Source organism: Episyrphus balteatus, chromosome 2 (assembly GCF_945859705.1).
Source record: "Episyrphus balteatus chromosome 2, idEpiBalt1.1, whole genome shotgun sequence".
NCBI lineage: Eukaryota > Metazoa > Arthropoda > Insecta > Diptera > Syrphidae > Episyrphus > Episyrphus balteatus.
The window spans coordinates 79,614,095-79,640,869 of NC_079135.1; the positions used below are offsets into that span (position 1 = coordinate 79,614,095).

The following is a 26,775-nucleotide window of genomic DNA, read 5'->3' on the forward strand; positions in this document are numbered from 1 at the left end:
CGGCTTTCTTTTAAGCTTTTTTGTCCAGTGTTTTTAAGCAGCGCATAGCTAGAAGGATCTTTCTCTTGAAATTAACATTTTAATCCAATGTTTTTCTAACAGCCTTATTGCGTTGATAAAACTTAAATTTCGATATCTTATTACTTAATTAAGAAAAAAAAAATTATAGCAACCGTTTTTTATTGAAATGTAATTGAAAAATTCCATTAAGAAGTTGCACATTCTCCCTATAAACTAAGTTGTAAGATACCAAATTTCAGTATTTATCAGCTATCAATTGATAGGAGACACTCACAATACGGGTGTAACACTTTACTTATAAATTTCGTTTTTCTTGCTTTTTTGCTTTTGTTTTCAACAAACTTAAGTATCTGGTATGATTTTTTTTTGTTTAATTTATCATTATAGAATAGTCATAAACTTGTCATAAGAATTCAAAACCAATAACAACAATGAACCTTAAACGCTTCAAATTTAACTGTCATTTAAGCTATCGCTGTAAAATTTAAGATTAACTGAAGTAATTCACTTGCAATTTAAAGCAATAGCTTTAACATAATAAAAAAGAGTAGGTTCAAATAAAATACAATAAAAAATTTAAATTCCAGAGTATTTCGATGTTAATTTATGTAAAAACTTTAAAATTCAGATTATTTTTTTTTGGTAATAGAAGGTTTTAATGTTGTTAGTAAAAAAAAAAAAAAAAAAAAAAACAGTTTAAACTTGGACCTGATTGAATGTTGCAGTACCTAAGGAAACGATTATTTATTAATTTAATGGTAACATCTAATTTATGTTTTTTTTTTTTAATTTATTACATACCTCCTTCCATACACAAATAAATGTCCATTTAAGAAAAAAATAAAATAATTTGTTTTATTGATCGTTAAATTAAAATTAAAAATACTTTAAACCGAAAAGGAAAAACTGGCTTTTTCAAATAACTACAAGGACACCAACGTAAGTACATATATTTAAATTACATTCTCAACATAACAACACTCAAAAGTAAGGATATAATGTTAGGTTTCGTGGATGGTAAAAATATATTACAAAATGGCATCGCTACAATCTACTCTTTAAAGTAGACTCTTTTTAAAAATGAATCTCAACGGCACGCACCAACACAAGCAATTTTAAATATTTTTATTTGAAATTTAGTAAAAATCTTTAAAAGATTATCCTGCCTAGAAAAATACGGGATTTCGAAAATATTAAAATTTGGGTTTTTAGTACGCATTTGAAGTTACTAGTAGTTTTTTTTTTTTTTTTCTTAAAAACAGCAACCCTTTATTGCTTATAAATTTTTGTAGTTAAGTATTCATTTCTAACAATTCAATATTGAATAGTAATTATTTAAAAAAAAACTTTATAATGTGTCTTTATTTTTTTTTATATTTTTTGTTTTTGCAAGTCGCTTAACTAAAAACAAAATCATTCTTCTAATATCGTAGATGTGTCTATCACTTTAGTATGTGTTTTGTAATGTGCCTGAAATTAAAAAGAAATAAAAATAGTTAATATCCTTAAAAAATAGTAAAAAAAGAAAAAAAGAACTTACTTGTAAATGATGTTTTCGTTTGAATCTCTTTTCACAATAATTACACTCGTATGGAACTTCTGCTTTGTGCACAGCTTTGAAATGCGTTCGCAACGTATTTGGTGACATATATTTTTGAAAGCACTCAGGACACTCAAATTGCTTTTCAAAGTGTGAATAACGATGATTAATCATGTGTGTGTTTGCCTTGAATCTTTTTTCTAAAATAAAGTTTTTAAAAAACTATATACAGAAATTGTGCGATTTTGAATTGCGAAAATATTGAAAATTACCACAAATATCACATTTATAGCGCCTTTCATCTGTATGACACCGCATGTGTGTTTTTAAATCGCCTTTACTGATGAATGCTTTCTGACAAACATCACAAATTATGTTTCTTTCATTACGATGATTTAGCATGTGGTAGGTGTAATGTACTTTTTGATTGAAGGTTTTTTCACAAATATTACATCTTTAAAAATCATACAAAATTTGAAAAACAAAATATATGTTAAGCATTATTTGAAAAAAAAAAAAATATTAAAATTAATACATACTGATAGGCAGGTAATCCGTTATGTACATTAATATGGGCCTGATATGTATCTTCACACAACAGCATCTTGAGACATATTGGGCATTGAAGTTTTGTTGTTACTTTATGCATTTTCTTTCTGTAAAATAATTTAAAAAATGAGATGCAATTATTTCAATTAGTTCACCATAAAAGCAAAATCTAATGACCATTTTTCTTCTAAATTTAGACTTAGATCCATTTTAAATTCTTTTCAGAAAAAAATTATATACAGAAATTTGACTTTGAAGAAGAGTGTAATTGAGAATTTTAGTGTTAAAAAAATACTTAAAAAGTATGCCAATTTTCATATTTTTGTAACAAATAGTTGAACTGGAGGAAAACCCTATCTTATTCTCTTAAGAAACTTCGGCTACTCGAAAGCTCTAGTTAGAACTGAATCGTAAATTTCAAAAACAAATTAAGTCCACCAGTTTACTGATGGACTTAAGTCGTTTTTTGTAATGACCGATTCAATTAAGATAGAACCTTGACAACTGTGGAATATCATTTGTTTTATTTATTTCCAAACATGTGAGTTTAAATCCGCATTTTGGCCATAGATGGCGTTAGTGACCCTATGAATCTCCCACATATAAACCTGCAAAACTTTAATTTTTTTTATTTTTGCAATGATTTGCAAAGTTTTTGTTTGGACATTATGTATTATGGGTTATGTAACTTTAACACTAATTTAGTTTAGTATAGTCATTGAATAATTACAAATAGAAATGGACATCCAGGGAAACTTCCGCTGTAAAATTGTCGGCCCTAGTATCTTGCGTTGAATTTAAAAAGCAAATCCAACTATCCAAAAGCAAATCCAACAATTCAAAAGCAAATCCAGCTACCCAAAATCTAATCCTAAAACGCTTATACATATAGATAAAAGTTTACCCATTTCAAAAAGTGGAAATAGCCTAGAAGATAAGGTGAATGTCTGGTAAGTTTACCTAGGTTCGAATCTGACGGGAAATTGAGATTGTTTTTTTTTTTTTACATTACTAGCATACAAATTAAATAAATTTGTCAAAAAAAAATCTCCACAAAAAAAAAACAATTTAATTTTTTACCGGTATTAGAACCTAGACCAGTAGGAGTAAAAGGCATCGTCCTTGTTCTCTAGACTAATATGATTTTTCAATATACGAAAACTTGTATCAATATAAGCTCTTTGAAATGTATAATAATAATTACACTGGTCAACAAGGTTTTTGCCACAACAACCAAAATATACTTTTCTAGTAGTTTTTGATGTGCTGAACTCGAATCTGAAGTCAGAAAATTGTTATTGGCCTCCGTTTTTTAAATATTACCGTTAGAAAATGTCAAAAAACGTCATTTTGGCTGCTTTCGAGGTTATGTTTTTATGTGGGGTAATACATTATGAATAAATTTGTAACGGTGGCTATAAGAACTGATTTTATTCTTTCAAAAAATGTTTAAATCTTTCCGATATCTCTTTTACTGCCCGAGATATTTAAAATTTAAATAGCGGTCTTTGAATCAGAAACAACACTGGCCAACCAAATTAAACTTTTTTTGCCACAAGAATTAAAATATACTTTTCTGAAGGTTTTTGGGTTGCTGAGCTCGAATTCGCAATCAGAAAAATTTTATTAGCCTTAGTTCTTGAAATATTACCGTTATAAAATGCAAAATAAAGGTTTTTTTTTATAACGGTAATATTTCAAGAACGAAGGGTAATAGAGTTTTTCTGATTGCGGATTCAAGTTCAGTAACCCAAAAACCTTCAGAAAAGTATATTTTGGTTCTTGTGGCAAAAATTCTGTGACCAATGACTTAATCTTTAAATTAAGTTTAGTTTCTCTTTGGCTTATTAACTGAAACTTAAGATATCTCGAGCAATAAAAGAGATATCGGGAAAATTTAAACAGTTTTTGAAAGAAGAATATCAGTTCTTATAATAACCGTTACACATTTGTTTATAATGAATTACCCCACATAAAAACAGAACCTCGAAAACAGCCAAAATGACGTTTTTTAGCATTTTATAACGGTAATATTTCAAAAACGGAGGCCAATCAAATTTTTCTGACTTCAGATTCCGATTCAGCACCCCAAAAAATACTAGAAAAGTATATTTTGGTTCTTGTGGCAAAAAAAAAGTCAAATTTTGTTGACCAGTGTTATTAATTTTTTATGAAGGTTTAAAAAAAATTATTAGTTAAGACTCAACTCGAAAATATATGATAGTTGAGGCGCAAACATGTAGTTCATCTATCTTCCGGTACGTTGTGGTCGCATGAGTAATCTGCGGTGTCACTTCTATTTGTAATTATTCAATGGTATAGTTTTTCCGAAACTTAAAATTTTAAAATTCCCCACGAAGTTTAAAATTTTGTAAAATATGAGAATTTAGTTCGTTAAGAGCCCCCGCACACTACTAACTTTCTATCGGTCGACAGTTAAGTCGGTCTCTTAATCAGTTTGAAAATGTACCTATGAAAGAGCGCACACTAGAACGATTAAGTATCCGCCGATCAGAAAGTTTGCTAGATCGAAAAAAAAAGTTTATTTTGCTACAAAATCGCCTTCAAACTCACGGTTAGTGACTGTTTATTCTGTATAAGCATTAAAAAAAATCATTCGTACACCTGAAAAAATTGTCTTTCACTGGCAGGGACTGAGATTCGAACCCAGAATCTGCCCTCATAGTCCATCGCACTAACCACTCTTGTGCCACTGAAAATAACTCCACTTATAAAGAATTATGACAAAAAATTAATATAAACTGTTATAAATTACATATGTAAATAATTTAAGTGAACGTAAAAAATACTTACTTATGTGTACTTAATTGTGTTTTAAATTGGAAAACTTGATCACAGTAAGGACAAGGAAAAATACCATTACTCTCTTTAGATTTATTAGTTGACTTTTTTTCGTTTGTACTTTCTTCCAAAATAATACTTTCTCCATCATATTCCTCTTCATTTAATTCTATTTCGGTATTTTCTAGAATTATATCATCATCTAAATAACAGATCTCAAAATCTTCGTCTTCTGATGTATCCATACGAATATCTTCTTCATTGTTGGTGAAATCATCAAAATTCACAGATTCGTCTTCTCTTTCCTCATTGTCTTCGCTTTCTTTTTCTGCTCTTCGGTCTTCTACACCTTCTTCTCTCTCTTCTATTTCTTCTTCTATTTGTTCTTCAACTTGTTCTTCTCTCTCTTCTTCTATTTCTTCTTCTTTCTCTTCTTCTGTTTGTACTTCACTCTCTTCTTCTATTTGTTCTTCTCTCTTTTCTTCTTTTTCTTCACCTCTCTCTTCTTCTATTTCTTCTTTTCTTCCTTCATCTTCTTCTTCAACAGGTACAAATATATTTTCACCCTCAGTCTCCAATTCATCATTATTGATAATGGCATTTTCCGCTAGGTAATTTTCAATAAAGTCACTATCAGAAAAATCATTTCCAGTGACTTCGTTGTCTGGTTGTTCATTATCTCGGCAATCAATATATTCACCAATCGAAGTATGCTCATCATTTTCAATAAAATATTCATCCTTTAAAAGGCTACTATCTATTATTGATTCGACGTTGTTGGCTAATTCTGCATTGGATTGGTTTTCTTCAGTCTCCACATGATATTCATCTTTGCAAAGAACACTATTAAATAGATCATTAAGTAATAAATAAGATTCAAGAGCTTTGTTTTTAAGTTGTTTAAATAGTTTCAACTGCAAATCACAACTGCTACAAATATATGCAAGCGTAATTTTTCCATCAGCGATCTTAAATGAAATAAATAAATTTAGTTTTTTTTAATCAGAAAATATTTAAAATGGATTAATGAGTTTCTGTTATTTTAATTCTTAAAACTAGTATGCAGATGAATTTAATTATAGCTCCTATTAAAACTCTCTTAAACTTAGCCGAGATAAAATGAATTCCAGAACAGCCGATTTGCGTTAAAAAATCACAGGATCAAGAAAACATAATATTCCTTTTATTTTCTATCTCCGTTAATGCCTCAAGCGCATCTAATATATGTATACTCACACTCACTTAAAAAATTGGCTTATTGGAGTAATTGGAGTTAAATCAATTTAGGCCCAATCCACTATTCATTAAATTTAAAGACTCCATTAAAAATAATAAATCTGTCAAATAACATACAAATTTTAAAATTTCCCGTTTTTAATGAAGACTTTAAATTTAATGGAGTGTGAATAAATTGGGCCTTATTGGATTGACTAGCTTTGAGTGTTTCAACACTGACTAATTGGTCTAAATTGATTTAATTCGACCATGTTTCACTAAACGAAATGGAGAAATACATAATATTTTTGGATTGGAATGATTAACATGGAACTCATGGCAGTAAGAATGTAACAGGAATAGTAGGTGGAGGCTCACGTTGCAGGCAAGAACCAGACCTGCGCAGTCAAATTTTTTTTTTTCAAAAGTTCAAAAATTTATTTCTTAAAATTTTTTTTTGATTTATATTCAAATTAAGGCCCAATTCCATTAAATTTAAACCCGCCATTAAAAAAGGGAAATTTTAAAATTTGTATGCGATTTGACAGTTTTCTAATTTTTAATGGAACTTTTAAATATAATGGAGAGTGAATAAATTGGGCCTAAGTAAATGCTTTTATATATAAATTGTTGATAAAATTGAATAAGTCGTTTGGGAGAGATTCAGAATTAAATAAAACGGTTCTAAGATAGATACCGTTAATAATGAGAACTTTCGTATAAAACTTTTTCGTAAAAAGATAGATCTTGTCCAAAAACTCACACTTGAGTTTTTTTTTAAATCGTTAAAAGATTTTTTGAGAAAATTATGCTTTTCTAGAATTGGTATATTATGAAAACGTGATTTAACTTATCACTTCACAGTTTCACAGATCGGGAATTGACCCCCAGTAACGTTAAATGAGTTTCTTAAAAAAATCAATTCCAAAAAATCCTCTGTACAATATCCAAAATTGCCAAGTTTTAAGAAAATCGATCTAACTGTTTAGGCTGTAGCTTCTTATACAGTTAGATATTCGAGTCACGCTGAAGTCTTAAGCATGGAATACACGGTACAATTATCTTACCGATTATGGTCGAATGCTGATGATGGAAAACAGGAAGTAGTATGTGATTGATTAGCTGAGGGCTGTACTGTGTGTTGGCTTTTAATTCATCTATGAATCAGTTTTTGAGATTGATAAAAATGAAAAAAATTGTTTGACAGATAATGAAATCGTAAGTGAATCGCATGGTGTATGTGCTTTCTTTTGATATTGAACGATATTGGTACAACACAAATCGTGTACGATGATTGTATCATGTATTCCATACTTTAGATTCAGTTCTTATGGGGTTTATTTTTTAAAATTTAAAATAAAAATTTAAATATTAATTTCATATTTTTTTCCTCACAAGAAACAATAATTTAGACTATAATGGAGGATTCCAACTCAGCCGTTCAAGATTTACGTGGCCGCTCCCATACATTTTCAATGTTTTAATTTAGTTTTGCCGCAAACAATTATTCGAATTGAAGGGTGCTTTTAAGGGTCAACATCAAAAAATTATATCGGGAGGTGAAAAAAAAGTTAAACTGGAGTATAATCCCACAGCAGAAGCTTGTATTGAAAAAAATGGGAATATATTCGTAGTAGGATATACGCAAACTGTGCTGAGGCCCAACATGCGGTTTTTGGGTAGAACAATTTGTTATTCTTCTTATTCAATTAGGATGAAAATATCTTTCAAACGGAGACGCTCTGAATTTGGCCGACAACAAAGGTACACTTTTGCTAATGACTTACCCGCCTCTAACAGTGTGGTTATAGGTGAGGAAAATCTACCATCGACCAAATATTCGTGCTAGGAAGGCAAGCAGTCCCTTCTTGCTCTATCTAAGGGGTCGGTTATAGGAAAATGAATAAGGAAAAAATTTCAAATGGATATTTTGTGATGTTTTAATTTGATTTGAAACACAAATGCAATACCAATCGATTTATAAAAATGACTTAAAGAAATTTTTTCGGAAAGAAAATTTACAAGAGAAATATTATTTTTTATTTAAATTGTATTTATTTGTTTTCCTGATGCAAATTCATTTTTCGTGCCAACTGACTGACATTTGAAACAAAATGAAACAAATCGTTCCCCGGAAATGTTTCAATTTTTACCTGTTGCACTGCATACGAAAAATTTTGTCGTGTGTATTTCAGTCAGGAAAAGAAGATAGTAGGTAGATTTTGTGTGTGTCAACTGACGTAAGTTTTTCTGAACGCTATAAACGAGCACCAGAAAAAAATATTCAATTCATACTGTTTTTTTTTTCTGATGCATTTTCCTGATCGCTATAACCGATGTCTAAGAACGAAGGAGGCTTTGTAAAAGATCTTAATCATCCCATTGACAAAATATCAAATTTCGGGGATACTTGGAGAGAAAGTTTCTTTTAGAAAGATTCAACGACGAGCTATACGGACTTAATAGTGTCATCGTCTTGGTCAAAAAGCTGAAAATATAGCGACTCGGATATGTGTAGCATATGAACACAGTCGCGCGAGCCTCACGGGATCTTGTACCTAACCCGTATATGCGACGAAGAAGATATCATCTAAGATAGCGCACTCAAGTATAGAGCAAACTCAGCCAGCTTTATGTGCGCAACTGGAGAGCGCTAACAAGGAACAGAAGAGGTTAAAGGTTGAAGACTCTGTTAGTAAGAAGATCTCATGGGTGAAAATAGAGTTCGAATGGAAATCAGAATAGTCGTGATAATGTTTCTTATGTTCAGAAACAAATAAATCCAAGCCGCAGATTTTGATGAAATGTAAACACTAGGGGACTCACCAGGACGGACTCAATCTATTCAATCTCGATATTACATTGATTATGTGTGTATTTTTTGTTAAAAGGGTAAAATTTCTAACATCATTGATTTACTAATTATTATTAAAATAAATTGTACTTATAAAATTAAAAAATAAACAAAAAAGTTTTTATTTACTACACATACGGGTATGCTTAGGACTTCTTCGTACAAATCACCAACTACACTTAAAGTTTTCTTGTCTTCCAGAAACAAATCTTGGCGTCCAGTTGATTGGGTTTTGGATAAACAAATTCTACAACAATCTTGCTCCATTTTTTTCAATTCAAAAATCAAAAATATTTATTTACTTTGGATTAAATGAGCGTGGTACAAAATTCAACTTTTTTAAAAACAAAACAGAAAAATGACATTTGGTGTCAAAATAAGTTCTGTTTCTTTCTTGTTTGGGAAATTTAAACGTTCAGGTGCGAATTATAAACATTGCAATAAGGGAATTTTATAATCGTCTGTTGAACCCTTGTCGAATTAAAGTGAAAATTTTTCGACTAGCCCAAGTGAAATGATTTAATTTGCAAAATGACACATAAATTGTCATTCAAATCTTAAATTTAAATGTCGCTAATTTAGTACTAACCAAGGCCGCAAACTTTGAGAAAGTTAGAATTAGTTGTGCTTAGCAAGAGTAGAAAAACAACACTGAATACCCCGTTTACCAGAGTCTACACCGTTTCATGAAAACCCCTTTTGTCTCCATTTCTATTTGAGTTAATTTCTTATAGCTGGATTCGACTAGAGTCCAAATGAGACGCAAAGGAAATTATTTCATTTGACATTTAAACTGAGATAATTTAAGGTGAGAAATATCTCACTTGGTTTATCGGTATCGATTGTTTTATTTGATTTTCAAAATTTACATAAGTAGTTCATGCAAATGTTTGGCGAAAAATCAAAATATTCAACAAAAAAGGCAAATTTACCACAGTGCTTGAACACCATTTGAGAGAAATGGAATTTTAAGGAAAATATCCCGTCGCTTCACTAAATCCATGTGTTTCTAGCTTAATGTGTGCGTTTTGTATATGTCAAAACAAAACTAGATGTCAAAATGCAACAAGTCTATTTTTATTTTTGCATTCGCGATAATTTACTTTTTTTATATTTCTAATTGTATTTATATCTTTTAATAATTTAACTTAAAATATTATACCAAATACAAGATGAGTTTCAATAACAATATTCTTTCAAAAATAAAAAGTATCGATGCAGAAGATTTATATTTGATTGAAAATGATTTATGTTTTTACGAAAAGGTAACTCAAAATAATCAACATGAATCGCGACCATATAATAAAATCTGTCGGTCCATAGAATATTTCTTATGAACAATAGGTTCGGTTCTTCCCCTAAACTTTTATCATTCGTTTTCAGAGTGCGTTTTTTTATTTGATGATCGAAAGTATGTACATCCATTTCTTCAAATTTTATTTGAATGTTTTGTGTACATATTTTCAAAAAAGTCTGCAACTTTAGTTGATACAACTGTTTACCTCTTTAAGTTTCCTTCAGCATCAATGAGAATCATAAATTATCGTCTTAAATCAAAGCTTTTTGGTCCTTAGTCCAAGTTTAGCCCCCTGGGGTGCTATTTCGGTTCTATGATAAACAAAAATAATAAATTGATCACCATTCAATTTAAATTGTGAAAAGTTTTTTCATTGAGCTTATCACAGAACCAGAATAGCCCCTCTAGCAAAACAAAAATTTGATTCACAGTTCCTACTGAATTCAAATTACGGTAGTCAACAGGTATTAACCTGTTAACCTGGAATTAAACTTGAACCAAATATTTTAATTAATTGAATATGTAGTACTTATGTACCTACTTGAAAATATGCAGGAATTTATAGACTACTCATAAGTAGAGAGTAGATGAAAATGATATTTTAGTATAACCTCCAAGCTACCACTACCTACTCATTCTCTCCGGCGCGAGTAGATGAGTTTAGCACGGACTTCCTTTATTTCCTAATGAAGTACCTCTATGACTCAAAATTTGTATTCCACCCCCAAATTTTCCAACCGCAGGTTTAGAAGCAATCTTAAATCTCAATCCCTTAGATCTATTTGTACAAGAATTAGCAGCAAATAGTGCCCTACGACTCAGCCAAACCAACATTTGGAGAACTATTCAAAGCGGCCATACTACGATCCTTTCTAACTACGTTGGCAACAACGTAAGTATAGATTACATTACCCCTTACTTAGACTTCAACAAGTCTTTTAATGCCAGTTTCCCCAACAGACAAAATTGGGAAACAGTGTACCTATTTCCAATGAGTCGACTATATCCATCTTCACCAATGGCTCGAAAATGAACACTGGGGTTAGTGCAGGTTTCTACTCAGAAAACCTCAACCTTGCCAGTTCTTTCCCCGATTACAGCAGTGTCTGCCGAGATACTGGCAGTGAAAAATGCTGCTAAACAAATATCCATGATGGCGATAACACCTGCTGACATCACCTTTTTCATTGATAGCCAAGCGGCAATAAAAGCGATTTCTGCCACCTAAATCAAGTCAAAGCTTGTTTCTTGCTGTTGCGAAGAGGTTAGGATTCTTGGTATGCAGCATAATGTAAGACTCTGCTGGGTTCCCGGCCAAAGTGATGTGTTCGGCAACGCAAAAGCGGATGAGCTTGCAATGGAAGGCTCAGTACTTGATCACTCTCTCATAGACCATAACACCACAATGTGAAATAAAACGAAATATTGTCAATAATATTTTTCAAAAAACCAATGAAAGATGGAACCTCCTAGATACCTGCGGTCACACCAGGAAACTATGGCCGAATTACGACGAGAAAAAACCCAATAAGATCTTACTACTTAGTAAACCTTCCTTAAGATCCCTTATAGGCGTCTTAACGGGACATAACCTACAAGGATACCACAAAAAAAAAAAAAAAAATGGGGCTTAGTACGGATGATCTATGTAGAGGCTGCGGCAATGAGGACGAACAGGAAAACACTATTCACTACTCTGTCACTGTCCAGCACTCTGCCGCATTAGGAAACTACTTCTTAAATGAATTAGAAGAACTCTCAGGCAACACCCTACTGAACTTTGTCAAGTCCACCAAATGGATCGACCAACCATAGCATTCATAGGTTAACACTTTTTTCATGAAGTTACAATGTTTCAGGGTATCACAAGGGATCTACATTGATCTAAGTGTGACGGTAACAAAATCAAGTGTCAGCCCATATAACCTAACCTAACCTATGCCACCCCCAAAGAACAGAGCTAATAAAAGGCGGTCCAACGGAAACGCACGTTGTTAATTGTAAATAAAACATTTACACTTACATCTAATCTTGTCCGTAGATAAATCTAGCGGACCAGAAAACACTGCAGCGCTAAAAACTAAGTCCATTGGCTGATACAACAGAAGTAATTAATACAACACAAAAAGACAAAACAGAGAAAGGACAACAGAAGAACATAGAACTAAGGGGCACAGAGGGGTAGACATATTTTAAAAATTGTCTCATGTTATCGCACAGGTGGCTTCAGTTAAGTTGGCGATTTAGAAAAACTGCTCAGCCGTCCCTTGGACTCAAAGCCACGATGGCTCTGCAGTTAACTATCTATTCCCGAAAAGGCTATTTAGATGCCAAATACAAATATTATCTTATGTCGAATTCCTTTCAATTGAAAAATCGAATTTTCGGCGATCTCGAAGCGAATTTTTTCTGAAAATCATGTTCCATAGAAAAAAAATCGCCTCAAACGAAGCAGAATTCGAATTTTTTTTAATCCTTCTTTTTTGAGAGATTTACACGGATTTGCACACACACTTGGAACATTTGACATTTCTCAAACGTCAAGCTGAAAGTTTTCTTTGCGTTGTTTGTTTATTTGAGAACACCAACTTCAAATAAAGAGAAAATTTTAATTGAATATCGTATTTTTATTGCGGAAAAATATGAAATAAATAAAAAAAAAACAATGTGTGATCAAAATATATTTTTTCCTGGCATAGTTCTTGTGAAAAAGTCAAATTACTGTGACTTTTCTTCTCGTAATTATCGTCAGAAAAATTTTTCTCTGTAAAACCACAGCATACGGCCAAAATAATAACCTTCTACTTCATCTTCACTCAGATCTTAATAATAACTGCAATTTCCCTTTGATTCTGATTAGAATAAATCTATATTACCGAAGAAAATAAACAAAATTATTGATCAAAGGAATCTCTGGTTTTATTTTGCAGAAATTGTTTTGGTTTCAGCTTGACGTTTGTGTAAAAATTGTTGTCAAATGACACACATACAATCGCAAAAAGAATTCGGTCTGTTTTCATGTTCCTTTTTAACACCAAAAATTCGATTTTTTTGAGGCGATTCAAAAAATTGAAAGGAATTCGACATTAGTATCTTAGTTACTTCATAACTACCCAGGCAAATTTTTGACAGCTCTTCCAAACTGAACAAATTGTACCTCAAGGGGTACTAACAACATAAATGAAATTTTTAAATAGGAGCAAACTTTATTTCACTGTCTTCGATTTTTTTTTTTTTTGACACGACACCAATACTAGCTTTATAGACCAAGTAAAAATGTTGACAAGTGTAAATCAATGAGTTTTAAAAATAAAAAGAAATTAGGCTCTTATTATTACATGTTTGAGTCTTGTTCATTAACTAGACCATCCTTTTTTTGACTTGATGATGATACTTGACCCAAAAATATCTTTCAGGTATCACTATGATTATATTTATCAATAAGGCTAATCAAACTTTAGGATTCGTTAAACGATTCTCTCGTGATTTCCATGATATAAACGTCTTAAAACTGTTATTTATATCATTTGTTAGGTCTATATTTGAATATAGCTGTGTTGTATGGTCACCATACTATTCAATATATATTTATAGAATAGAAGGTATTCAGAGAAGATTTATGTGATTTTTTCTCCCACGGTCTCCCGGAGTCTACTATCTCCTTACTACATCGCCATCAGCTTTGGATCGTTTACATTTCAGTTTTAGTCAAGCTAACATAAGAAGACAAATACCTTTACATATATCCATCTTTCAATTGATTTCGGTATTTAATAAGTATTACTTTATGGTTTCTTCAGTTAATGATAATTTTAAAAGTATTAAATTTAAACAAACCTTTAATTAATTTTAAAATGCATTTTTCTTTTGGAAAATCAGCTCAAAATGTTATAATATAATGCTATTACTTGTACAATAGTTCTTGTTTCCTACGGGCGTGCATTCATAGAATCTTATCTCAACTTATTTTTACCTTTTTTGTGAAAAAATATATTCGAATATTGGAATTTTTTTGTTATTATTTCGTTTTGATCATGGATTCACAAAACATGGATAGACATCAAATAATAGTTCATAGTCACCAAAAGATTGTGAAACGACTTTTTATTTCATACACCTTAAAAAAAACTTTCTTTTTATATAAAATATTCACACTTTAAAAATAAAAACGAACATATTTTATATATCATGTATAGGTATCGTTAGCGTTTTTGCTATTTGCTGATTCAAAAACAAATGCACAATTCATTTTACAAAAACTACTAATTATATCATCAGCTCCAGATACAACGACAGATATTTTAATCAGCTATACACAAGTAAATCAAAAGAACTGGAAGTCATATCTTGTGGAAGCCTTAGCAATTATAAAAGCCAATAAAGTTTTGCGAAAGCTTGGTTTGCGCCTTTCAGACGTCCGAAACCATTTCCTGCCACACATACCGGAAATGAGTTTACACATTAATCCAATTGTCAAAGTGCTTTACTCAATGTGTGAAATGCTTACGCCCATCGATGCTGGTAAACTTGTATTGGAAGTTCGTGATACAATAAGTCCCCAAGATCATTTACGTTTTTACAATTTTGACTATTTGGAAATTTTTCTACTCGACTGGATAACGAAACGTGTCATAGATGCATCTGGTAGTGAAACAACAGATATTTCTATCCTCATTGATTATTTTAAACTTAATAGTTTACAAAATATGAGAGATATGTTGGCATATTCGTTAAGAGATATCAATATTCGAACAAATGATAGTGCAAGAAGAGAATCTAATGAATTGCAAAGTAATAATTTTGTCAATGACTGTTCGAGTTCTAGTGCAGAAGCCTATCAGCGTCCAGAAGTCTTTCAACGTCTAGAAGTCTATCATCGTCCTGTGGAATTGAAAATGGGTAATTGTTATAAAATCGAAAAAGAAAGTGCAGGATTTGTATTAATAATCAACGAACAAAAATTTCATAGGTCAACAAATCCCGAGTTACAGGTAAAGTAAACAAAAATTATTTTTAATTATTATTATTTTTTCTAATACAAACAAAATTTTAAATTCTCTTATAAAAAAAAAAATCATTACCACATCATAAACACATCTTCGAAGATACAAAATTTTCTATTTCGGTTTTGCTACAAAAAAAAAAAAAAAACTAAATTTCAATGAAACCTCATATCTCATTTCAAAATTTCCCTAAAATGCTCATAACTCTTGAAGTCAAGTTCGGTCGTACTTGTAGAGATTATTTGGTCAGATTGTGAAATGCATTAACGGACTTTGTTTTTCTTTTCAATTCTGAAGAAACGGTAAATGAAGAGATTATTTGATAGATTCATTCCAATCTCACTAAAAATACATTTTTTTTAGAAAATGAAATTCCTTGGTAAAAACGCCAAACCGCAGGCCGAAAATTAAAGGGTCGTATGCTCAATGGAAAAGCACTAAGCCATACAAATCTGCAACGTACAATGTAAATCAGTCAAATTGAGCAGAAAATATTGAAAATTTGGGAACAATTCCGAACTCACTAAAATTTTGTAGGTACACTTGTTTTTTTATCTCATAACTTTTTTAAAAAGAAAAAAGAATAAGGTTTTCTTGGTTTTTCTTTTTAATCACTTGGTTTCCGAAAAATAAGAAAACACGATTAATAGACAGTAAAATTTGCTTAAATCCTCATTTACAGTTTTTACAAATAGACTCTTTTTGTACAAAGTATGAAACTTTGAGCGTGTTGAAAAGTCGAAAAAAAAACGTTTTTTTGAAAGTGATGTCCAGAAAAACCATAAAGTTACAAAATATTTATAACATTGCTCAAAGACTATGGTACCACCTATTAAAGACTTTTCAAGCACAAAATTTTTTGGTTCCGAAAATTTGAAAAATATTTTTATCGTACCTAGTTCAGTGAAAATGAACATAAAATGATAATAATAAATACTAACCCAACAGACTTAAGTTCAGCGAGGTCCAAATTTTTCCGAAGTGGTCTATTTTAATTTTAGTAATGATCATAAGTCCTAGCTTTCCCACTGGGGAACTAACACCTTATAATCTCTAGTGTTCATCAACTTCACACGTGAAGTAGGCCGAGTTACCTCAGAAAGCGAAGAAAAATGGCCCGGTTTTCTATTTTTCCAAAAACAGATACCATCTTCCAGTTGAAGTAGTAATAAAGTTTTTGTTTGTATAGACATAAAACTGTATCTCATGTACACTACTGCATTTTCTTAAATAATTTATGAGAAAATCAGAAAGGCATAACTTGGGAGCCACTCTTCATACATATATTCATCTCATTCTCATCGTATTCACCTACAAATTTTTTTGAGTGAAAATCATCAAATTCATTTTAATTATGTATCATTTACTTTTCGTTATAATAATTTTGATTTATAAAAAAAACTTGTTACGTTTATCTCAGCATCTCCTGCCGAAAAAATCATTACTGGAACGTTCAGGGACAGATGAAGATAAATTAGCATTAGAAAAAACATTTTCATCCTTTGGTTATAGACCAATCGTTAGGGATGATTTAAATCACATTGAAGTGTTGAGTAATGTTCGTGAAATCGTAAGGCGTTCAATCATGTACGATTCGTTAATTGTATGCATTCTAACTCATGGCTGTGAAGGTTTGTTATTTGTTTGTTGACAATATGTAATACTTATTTTTATAAACACAAATATCAATTTATTTCAGGTTCTGTTTATGCATGCGATAGCATACCGATAAAAATAGATGATATCAAAAAAATATTAACTGAAAAATCATTGATTCGTAAACCAAAAATGCTTATAATTCAAGCATGTCAAGGTACTAATCTTCAAAGAGCCAGACATGACGACAATTTGGAGAGTGACGCACCTGAAGAAGATGCCACAGATTATGGAGATATGGTGCAAGCAATGTCTACAGTTCCTGGATTTGCCTCATTGCGTCACACGAGGACAGGATCTTGGTTTATACAAACTTTGTGTGAAAAAATCAATGAGTTAGGCGATAGGTGAATTTATTAATGTGTTTTTACGTTTACGAAACATTTTTGTATAATTTTTTTTTATTATTTCTTTTTACAGCGAACACATATTAGATATTTTAACTGAAGTGAACGATGAAGTTGGGAATAAGAGAGGATTTGATAATGCATGCATGACTCCAATATCATCTCAAACACTTAGAAAAAAGTTTCGGTTACCTAGTCGCTTGGTTTAATGGCTAAGCCATTAACTATTGTAATTATTGATAATTTAAAAGAAAAAAAAACTACATATTTTTGTATTTAAATAAAATAAGTTGATATTAATAAAAAATGAATAAAACACATTTACCGTATTCAATTATTAGATTCAAGGCTCTCAAGGAAACCGGACAGAGAGGTTTTTGGGAATTTTTGGAGCCCAAATGCACATAAGGTTGAAGTATTAATTCAACCTCAAATTCAACGCTTTTTCTTATAGCGTTTTCGTTTGGTCGTCCGATTCTGAAAATGTTCGTTTGGCACTCAATGACAGTTCTAATTCTGAAAAGAAGAGAAAATCGATTCTGAATTTTGAGGCAGAATCAAAACCAGAATCACGCACACATGTTCACACTTAAGACGTCAAAGTAATAAAATGTCATTCTTTGTTGTTCATTTCTCAATTTTTAGATTTTTAACTATGCACAAACTTTAAACTATATTAAAATAAAGTGAAGAAAACAAAAAAAGAATAGATAACTTAATAATAATAAAAAAAATAAAAAAAACAAAACTTTCATCAGACGTTCGCATTTGATGTTTCACAAATACAAAGAAACCCAAACTTCAGAATCAAAAAAAAGTATACAACTCTGATCTTTTGGCATTCCGGATCGGACAGTCCCGGACAGTTCTAAGAATTCCCAAACGAAAACGCTATTAGTCTCCTCTCCATTGTGCAATGCATTCGAGATCAGAATTTAATGAGCTTATATTGTAAGAGCTTGCATCAAAGCTGTCAGCTATGGATGTATAACCAAAATTATCTACATTTTGGCAGTTTTATAGTTGTATACATCCTTTTATCGAATTCAAAAGTGTATCAATTTTAATTTTCTGATGTATATTGTTTTCGGGGGGTAAAATAACGTTAGTTTTCCAACATGAATGTTAGGAATGTATGAATGTTAGGATTCAAATGTGAAACTTGTCCCATAAAATGATTTTGGTCTCAGTAAAAATGACATAGAGAATTGAGCACTCAGAATGTACTTTTTTGTGGGGCTCCAATATCCAATATATTTTTGTATATAGATCTTTCAGTGCACACATGACTAGTTAGTTAGTCAGTATCCATGAAAAACTAAACTAAAATGTTTATTTCGTAAACAAAAGATTAGATCATTTTTAACAATTCATTTCGGTAGCCCTAGTGGAGACATGACTTGTTTTGAAAAAATCAAATCAATTTACAAGTATTAACTACTTCAACGTTATAGATCATGAAATCTCTCATAGCCCGAAAATATAAGAAACGCGTAAAACAGATTGCATATTATTTTAAATAATATCGATTTGCCTTTATTTCGTTTCTTTTTTAATTTTAACAATACAAACATAGTTAAGGTATTATTTAAATATTATCATATTGTTGTTTGTTTTTCTTAGTAATGAGAGCTTTTAACAAGCAATTTCAATGACAATTTTTTTTAATGTTTTCTCACTTTTGTTTTCGTTTTGGCAAAAATTAAAGGAATACATAAGTAGGTACATTAATTTACGACATAATTTGTCAACTTAGTGGTCGGTTTAACTTTTTAAATTCGAATTTTTTTAAATAAATTATTTATTTAACATTAATAATAATAATAATACATAATAATTATACATAAATTTACCGTCATTGTTTTTTGGTTTCATTTCATTATAATAATAATGCTGATAGCTTTGGACCTTATTATGGTACATGCTCGTATATTTAATTTTATGTTTCCATTGGGTGTTTTTTTTTATTTTTTTTTATTATCGGCAATGTTTACAACATGTGCATTAAACTTTTTCGTTATTCCTACAAGTTTTATTTTATTTTATTTTGTTATTTTTTTTTTTGGTAATTATTTTTTATTTGTTTTATTAAAAAAATAAATATGGAATGAAGCGAAACGCTGTATGCTAAATTGATTTCAATTCAATTTCTATATTTTTTTGATGCATTTACATTTTATTTTTTCTCTTTTGTACTGACCGTACTGGGCGTCATTGGGTGCGATTAGTTTAGTGGCCAATATTATCCTTGATCGCGTACAATCTCGATCTTATCACATATATCTGAGTCAGGAATAGTTGTAAAATGGGTGCGATCACTTCTAAAGGTGTTGCGTTCGTTTGAGCTTGTTTTTAAAGACCTTTCCGATGGAGTTTCAGTGCCAGGCTGTACACGTTTTTGGAGGGCTGATACGAAATTCTGTGGATTATTTGAATAGATTAACAAAAACTACCAACAAATCCTACATACAAATTTTATTTTAATTTGGATTCAATTTCTCGTGTGTCTAAAGTTCAAAAAATTGCATTATTTCGGAAAGAACAATTCTGATTGTAATAATGTTTTTTTCTAACGTCGGTAATCGGTAACAATACGGCAACAGCAGCAAATTTTATTTCTATTAAGGTACTATAGGGCAGATTTAGGATTCGTAAAAACTCAAACTCGAGATCTGATATGACATTACTATGCCAAAAAAGTGGGTCCCGCAATTCTGTCTGTGGGTTTCTATCTCGAGCTACAGCCCAAATCAAAGAATCGTTTTAGTTCAAAATTCGTTGTTTTGTATTTTGTAATCCAATCATTTTCTAATAAAACATGGTGTTCAATGGCGTATGCGTAACCTTTTTTGTCAGTCTGTAAGTTAGAATTTACTTATTATGTACTTTGTGAAGGGTGATTTGTGTAATATTCTGGATGAAAAAAAGTTAAAGCGTGTTCAATTTTGTGATCAATAGTTTTTGGAAAATTAATTTCGAAAAAAATAATTTTTTTATAATTTTTTTTTATCAATTTTTGTTTAAGATTTTTTTGAAAATCATAAATCATAAAAGCATAAACTTCTTTCGTAAAAGTAACACCTCGTTGCCAAACAACCAAGTATCGGTGGTGTCCCCTAACGTTACTGCATAAAAACGGCAAAAACACTGCAATTACTACCAAGCGTTCTAAGACATTTAATAGAATACTGCAACTTACTTGTGAAATAATGTCACCTCTAGCTGTTCTAACTTGATAAAGATATCGATACTTTCGCTGGCGAGCTTCTTCTCGTGTTTCTCTAGGCCTGGAAGTAGATCGACAACGTATGTCCTGAGGATGTCTATGGTAAATCCGTTTGCGATGATCAACACGCCATCCAGTAATGAAACATTGTACCATTACACTTATAATGGCTGCAACTGGCCAAGTACATATAAGAATTCCACCAAAACAAGGAGGTGGGGCAGGATTTGGTTTCATGTTTAAAATCTAAAAGGAAGATATTTAAAAAAAATTAATGTGTTTAAAAAAAAATTGATTTGTTTTTTACCCAGTTTGCAGTGTCAAGTCCATGCATGAAAAAGTCAATGGAAGCCACAATCATTGCAGTACCAACTATACTAGATGCTAATATTGTTATGTATTTTACACAACAGAGTGTTAAAACCGAGAAAATTACAGCTCCACCAACGACAGCAACATAGATTTCTCTTGGCTAGAATTGAATATAAAATTATAAAAAATTTTTTTAATTATATTATTAAGATTCAAGAATTATATGTACCAAAAATAACTTACCCCAAACTCATTATCTGGCATTGTTGCTACACAAACCGCCATAGCAACAGCTGCTAAAAGTGCTCCAGCGAAAGCACTAACTAATGCCGATGCTATAGGGTGAGCGGAACCTAAAACGGCTCCAATTAAACCAGCTACAATTGCAAGAGCTGAATCTGCTGGGCTTCCCAGGAGTGTAATTTTCAAATCTTGCAAAATGAATATACCATTGGCACCAACAAGCAAACCACTCAAAAATCCAACAGCTCGAAGACATCGATAGCCTTTGCAAATAAATGAAAGGAAATTAGTTTATTGTAAATATTGTAAAGTCGTACATAAAATATCAGTCAATATTACCTAATAGTGCATAAACAATTCCAAAAACAGCTGTGATTGTCCATAAAAGGGCAGATATTGTATCTGGGGCAGGAGTTGCACAGGATGGATTATCCATTATTCCCTGTTGATAAATAAAATTTTAATTTTATATAATAAAAAAAACTATGTTAGCATATCAAACTTTGAGAAAATTCGGCGGAAAATAATAGCAAATCTAACTTGCTTTGCTTTTTATTGTTCCGCACACTCAAATCGATTAATTAAACACCGTTTTAAATGATGTTTAAAAAAAAAAAAAAATTTTCGAAAATCATAGGAGCCGTTTTTTTAAAAAATAATTTTTAATATGTATGTATATAAAAAATTTCTAACATTTTTCAACAAAATAGTTGGTATGCCATTTTGAAGAAATAATTAATTTACACATAAAAACTAATTTTCAAAACTTTTCATTAATCCGTTTTCAAAAAATTGATTTTCAGAAAAAAAAATTTTGAAATATTTTTTAAAAATACAAAAATGCGTTTTTTGAAAATGTTCTAAAATTTCAATATTACCTTTACTTAAACACTTTTGTATAAATTTTTTTATTAAAATCGGGTTAATGTTGTACGAGATATTCAGAAACGAAAAAAACCGTTCTATGACAGGTACCGTTAATAACGGTACAAAAAATATTTTTTTTATTTTAAAAGTTGGCTCTTATGTGTAATACTACAAACAAAAATTTTAATCAAAATCGGTAGAGCCGTTTTTGAAAAAAATTAATTTTTGTATTTCCGTTATATGGCAGGTACCGTTAGTTTTGGTCATAAAAAAAATTTCAATATAGGGAATTACCAAAACCTGCTAACTACCAAGTTTGAACAAAATCACTTCACTTGTTTAGGCTGCAGCTCCAGATAGAGACAGACACACAGACAGACAGAATTGCCGGACCCACTTTTTTGGCATTCTCCATCATCGTAATGTCATGTAAAATTATCTCGAGTTCGATTTTTTTTACGAATCCTAAACTTGCCCTATAGTACCTATATCGCAAGTAAGAAAACGGGGTCGCATCTAAATATCTGTCCACATGACTTTATGTGGAGAAAGTTGTTTAAATGGTTTACCATACAATTTTTACAATTTTTTTTCCGAATATCGTTATTCATTTTTTCAAACATTCCCCAAAAAAAAAAAAATTAGAATGTATTGCTATGGAAATTTTATTAGAAACATAAAAAAAAAAATTTGTTTTAAATTTAATTTTACAACTACTCAAACACTTTTGAATATAATTTTTAGTTGAAATCAATCAATTCATTTAGGAGAAAGTTAGAAATCATAAAAACGGTTTTGTATGAAAACCAAACTTTCTTCAAAATAAAAAAAAAAAAAATCAATTAATCACGTTACTTGCACGCAACTTGCATAAAAAGTAGTTGTTATTTGTAACTAATTTGTTAATAAAAAGGAAGCTTGCAAATTTGTTCATACTTCCGAAAGAATTTATTGTCAGCAACTATATTCCTTCGATCATTACCTATAACAAAAGTTTCTAAGAAGATCATGTACAAATTTCAAACCGATCGGTCAAGTCGTTTCGGAGAATTTTTTTTCATCGACTTTGAAAACACTCTTTCGAGAAAAACGCGTTTAAAGTGTGTGTTTTTTTGTTAGTGCTTTTTACTTGTTTTTATTTTTAACCCACTCTATCAAACTTAATGACTTGTCAAAATTTCCACGAGTAACTATTAAAGCATTTCGTTGAACCTTTACGGCATTTTGAAAAATACAGTATTTTTTTATATTAAAGCATTCCAAGATACAGAGTTTGGAAGATACAGATATAAAATAGATAGATAGATAGAAAAAGTGAGAGCATTTTAACAAGTTATATAAGATTGAAAATTGGATAGAGTGGTACTAAAATATAAATTCAGTATTTTCAATTAAAGAATTTTGAATTTATAGTATTTTGAAGTACTGAATTTAATTTTGATCATACAGATATTTTAAGATGCAGTCATACAATTCGCTATCTTTTTTTGCATGGATTTTTTTTTAACACCAAACGAAAACGAAAAACGATTTAAACATATTTTTTAAATCCACCTTCCTAGAAAAATCAAATCGTATTTTGTAAAATTCATTTCGATTTTTAGTTAACTTTGAAATGATTTTTTATCTTAATAACTTCGTACAAAATTATCCATTTTAAATAGTTTCAAATAAAAAGCAATCAAAACAATTTTGACCCAAAAGCAAGTACTTGTGCCCAGTCTTGTATGGGTATTATAATTGTGAATTGACATTGTTAAGAATGTCACGTTATTCCTCGGTACAAGAAATTAAGTATTGGACCGGTCTGGTAATAATCCGGGCGTGAATTCCATAGGGTACGTTTTTTGGAGCTTATCCCCTTTTGTACGTTATTTTTTTCAAAAAGTATGAATTTTTAAACTTTATTTAAGTCAATCCGTATCTACATGATATGTGCAAGTAAATGGGACAACAAAATTCAAGATATTTCGACAAAAACTTTAAAAACTGAGCAAAAACTGAACCGAAAAATTGTATTTTTTTCGCTTGGGCCTAATAATATGGCAAGGTACTGTATATGTGTAGTATACCTATATCGCAAGAAAAAATGTAAAAAGCAGTTTATTGAACCAAAAATGACATGATAAACCGTTAAAAAAATGTCCTATTGAACATGTTGGTCAAGGTTGAAATTTTTTAACACTGTTTTATCTATTTTTTCTTTTTATGTTTGCAAAGAACAATTTTACTTAGATTGTGAAAAATTTGAGGTTAACAAAGATTGACTCTAGAAATTAAAAAAATATGGTTTATGTAGGTATATAAAAAACTTCAGACAAAGGTATGATAAAATAAAATTATTAATGAAATTCTGTTTACTTAATTTCGAATTTAATAAACGTCTTTCACAAAAAGCATTCATTCATTATGTCTTAAAAGAATACCAATATAGGTATTTTTGCCAATTCACGCATTCATTTTTTACATCTTCAAAAAAGTAAAAAAAAAAAAGGAAGAATGTTAAAGAAGACAAAAATGATCTCAGAAACCTCGACTATAGCAAACCCAACAGCTACAACAGCACTCGTCATAGTCTATGTACTTTCGTATTCGTTACATTTTTATACATGACTGGGTTACAGGCACGGTCCTTTCAATTAACACAAAAAAAAGGAGAAACAAATTTGAGTGGGAAAGTATAGCCTAGCTCCTGTTAGTTTCTTTTTCACCTTAATTGGAAGCTAGTTTTTTTTTTTTTTTTTGTTTGTTTGTTCTAAATAAATTTCTAAAGAGATGTATAGGTTTAGGTACTCGTTCTCGTATATATATGCATGACTTTCACTGATCTGGATTGCTATGACCTAAAGTAACACGCAACGAGTTCAAGGTTTGACCTAAAAACCAAGAATCTACTCATCATTTTTGCATATTAGCAAATACTTATGTGACTAAAGGACGAATTAATTAATTTAAACCTATTAACATGTTAATTTATCAATATGTGATTGTTGCTAGGCGGAGTAGAAGAATGAACGAACAGAAATAAAAAAAAAGTGTTGTTGATTACCTTTATAAGAAATGGCCAATCTAGTACAGGTATCTCCGTCTCACTACCATTTTCGTCACTATCCTTGGAGTGCATTTTGCTAGAGTGTTTTTGTTGTATATTTTTTTTTAAATTTTTAATTCTTTAATTTTAAACTTAAGTATAGGTATTAAAAGGTATTTTATTGTTATTTATATGAAACCACACACACACGCACACACTATGTGTCATTCATTGTTGTTTTTGTTGTTCCGAATTGAAATGTATATCTCGAACAGCTAATTATTTGCATTGTCCTTACGCTGCATTGTCCCAGACGCACAAAAAGTCCTCACACCCGTTTTTGTTGGTGAGATATCAAATTCGCTTATTGATTTTTCAATCCTCATTTTCTTTTGTTTACCGACTTTATTTATATTTTAATTTTTTTTCTTGCTGTTGTTTTGTTTTTATATTAAAGGATATTTTTTTTTTTAAAGAGGCATCAGCATTCATCGGAATGAAAGTAATTAGAATGTTCATGCACACCATGTGCTTGGTCAAACAACAAACAAAGGAACACATTCATTGTGGGTCTTGGGTGAACTCCCGCAAATTTTTCACCCTAAATTTTATCTTTTCAGAACTGGGTATGTAGGATTTTTTTTTAGGAAAATATTGGTTGCATTTTAGCGGAGTTAAAGTGTGAGAAGAAGGATTTTGTTTATCAATATTAAGTTTTTATTTATATTAAGTTTACTTTGTTACTATTTTATTACTTATTTATGTAGGTATATTTAATTGAAATTTTGGAACAAGAACTAGGAGTGCTAAGTGAAGTGAATAATGTACTTGGAACAACAGACGCGACAGGACTTCCACGAAAACTTCTACATACTGTTAATATCCACATTTAGCTCGTTGTCCTTTTGCACAAAAGGATTTTCGAGAATGCGCAATGGAAGAATGCAGGATTATGATAGGGTAAATTGGCAAGTTCAATATTAAAATGTAAACTCGTTATGTTTAGCAGTTGTTTCCTGTTCGTTAGTTTTGAGTGACCGCACCATCAAACAATTTTTCCGTCCCGACCATCTCCAACGAACGCATCGTTATGTTGCATCCCTACACAATGCACGATTATTAGATATCTAAGGCTCATTTCCTTATATGAAACATAAATTTAAATCTTACATGTGCCAGACTTGTCCCGGACGTATCCCGGGCGTGTCCCGGACATGTCCCAGACGTGTCCCGGACATATCCCGGACGTGTCCCGGACATATCCCGGACGTGTCCCGGACGTATCCCGGACATGTCCCGGCCGTGTCCCGGACATGTCCGGCCGTTTGTCGGACATGTCCCGGACGTGTCCCGGACATGGCCCGGACATGTCTCGAAAATGTCCCGGACATGTCCCGGACATCCGGGACATGTAAATTGGCAAATTGACATGTCCGGGACACGTCCGATACATATCCTGGACGTGTCCCGGGCCATGTCCGGGACACATCTGGGACATGTCCGAAACACGTCCCGGACGTGTCCCGGACATGTCCCGGATGTGTCCTGGACATGTCCCGGACATGTCCCGGATGTGTCCCGGACATGTCCCGGACTTGTCCCGGAAATGTCCCGGACATGTCCCGGATGTGTCCCGGACATGTCCCAGATATGTCCCGGACATGTCCCGGACGTGTCCCGGACATGTCCCGGACGTGTCCCGGACATGTCCCGGACGTGTCCCGGACATGTCCCGGACGTGTCCCGGACATGTCCCAGACGTGTCTCGGACATGTCCCGGACGTGTCCCGGACATGTCCCGGACGTGTCCCG

General features: G+C 31.4%; 3 protein-coding genes across 4 annotated transcripts; 1 reads left to right on the forward strand and 2 right to left on the reverse strand.

Moving 5' to 3' along the window:
• Positions 1 to 698: 698 nt before the first annotated feature.
• LOC129912235 (zinc finger and SCAN domain-containing protein 12-like) lies at positions 699 to 9,327 on the reverse strand. 2 transcript variants are annotated; one of them, XM_055990388.1, is made up of 7 exons: positions 9,120 to 9,327; positions 5,160 to 5,880; positions 4,925 to 5,096; positions 2,101 to 2,217; positions 1,834 to 2,015; positions 1,562 to 1,761; positions 699 to 1,491 (listed from the first exon to the last, which is right to left on the reverse strand). In XM_055990388.1, the coding sequence occupies exons 1-7, from the start codon at positions 9,246 to 9,248 to the stop codon at positions 1,435 to 1,437; spliced, it is 1,578 nt and encodes a 525-aa protein (XP_055846363.1). In that variant the 5' UTR covers positions 9,249 to 9,327; the 3' UTR covers positions 699 to 1,434. The 2 variants fall into 2 exon arrangements, with proteins under 2 accessions (XP_055846363.1, XP_055846362.1); XM_055990387.1 differs by having other exon boundaries at positions 4,925 to 5,880.
• Positions 9,328 to 10,113: 786 nt separating this feature from the next.
• LOC129910336 (caspase-8) lies at positions 10,114 to 17,527 on the forward strand. The gene is made up of 5 exons (XM_055987675.1): positions 10,114 to 10,246; positions 14,475 to 15,269; positions 16,702 to 16,912; positions 16,981 to 17,284; positions 17,358 to 17,527. Exons 1-5 carry the CDS (start codon positions 10,154 to 10,156, stop codon positions 17,491 to 17,493), a joined length of 1,539 nt encoding a protein of 512 aa, XP_055843650.1. The 5' UTR covers positions 10,114 to 10,153; the 3' UTR covers positions 17,494 to 17,527.
• A 1,371-nt stretch (positions 17,528 to 18,898) lies between these two features.
• LOC129910337 (transmembrane protein 198) lies at positions 18,899 to 25,585 on the reverse strand. Its single transcript, XM_055987676.1, has 6 exons — positions 24,982 to 25,585; positions 21,405 to 21,507; positions 21,066 to 21,328; positions 20,818 to 20,982; positions 20,484 to 20,756; positions 18,899 to 19,703 (listed from the first exon to the last, which is right to left on the reverse strand). Exons 1-6 carry the CDS (start codon positions 25,054 to 25,056, stop codon positions 19,527 to 19,529), a joined length of 1,056 nt encoding a protein of 351 aa, XP_055843651.1. The 5' UTR covers positions 25,057 to 25,585; the 3' UTR covers positions 18,899 to 19,526.
• Between the last annotated feature and the right edge of the window lie 1,190 nt (positions 25,586 to 26,775).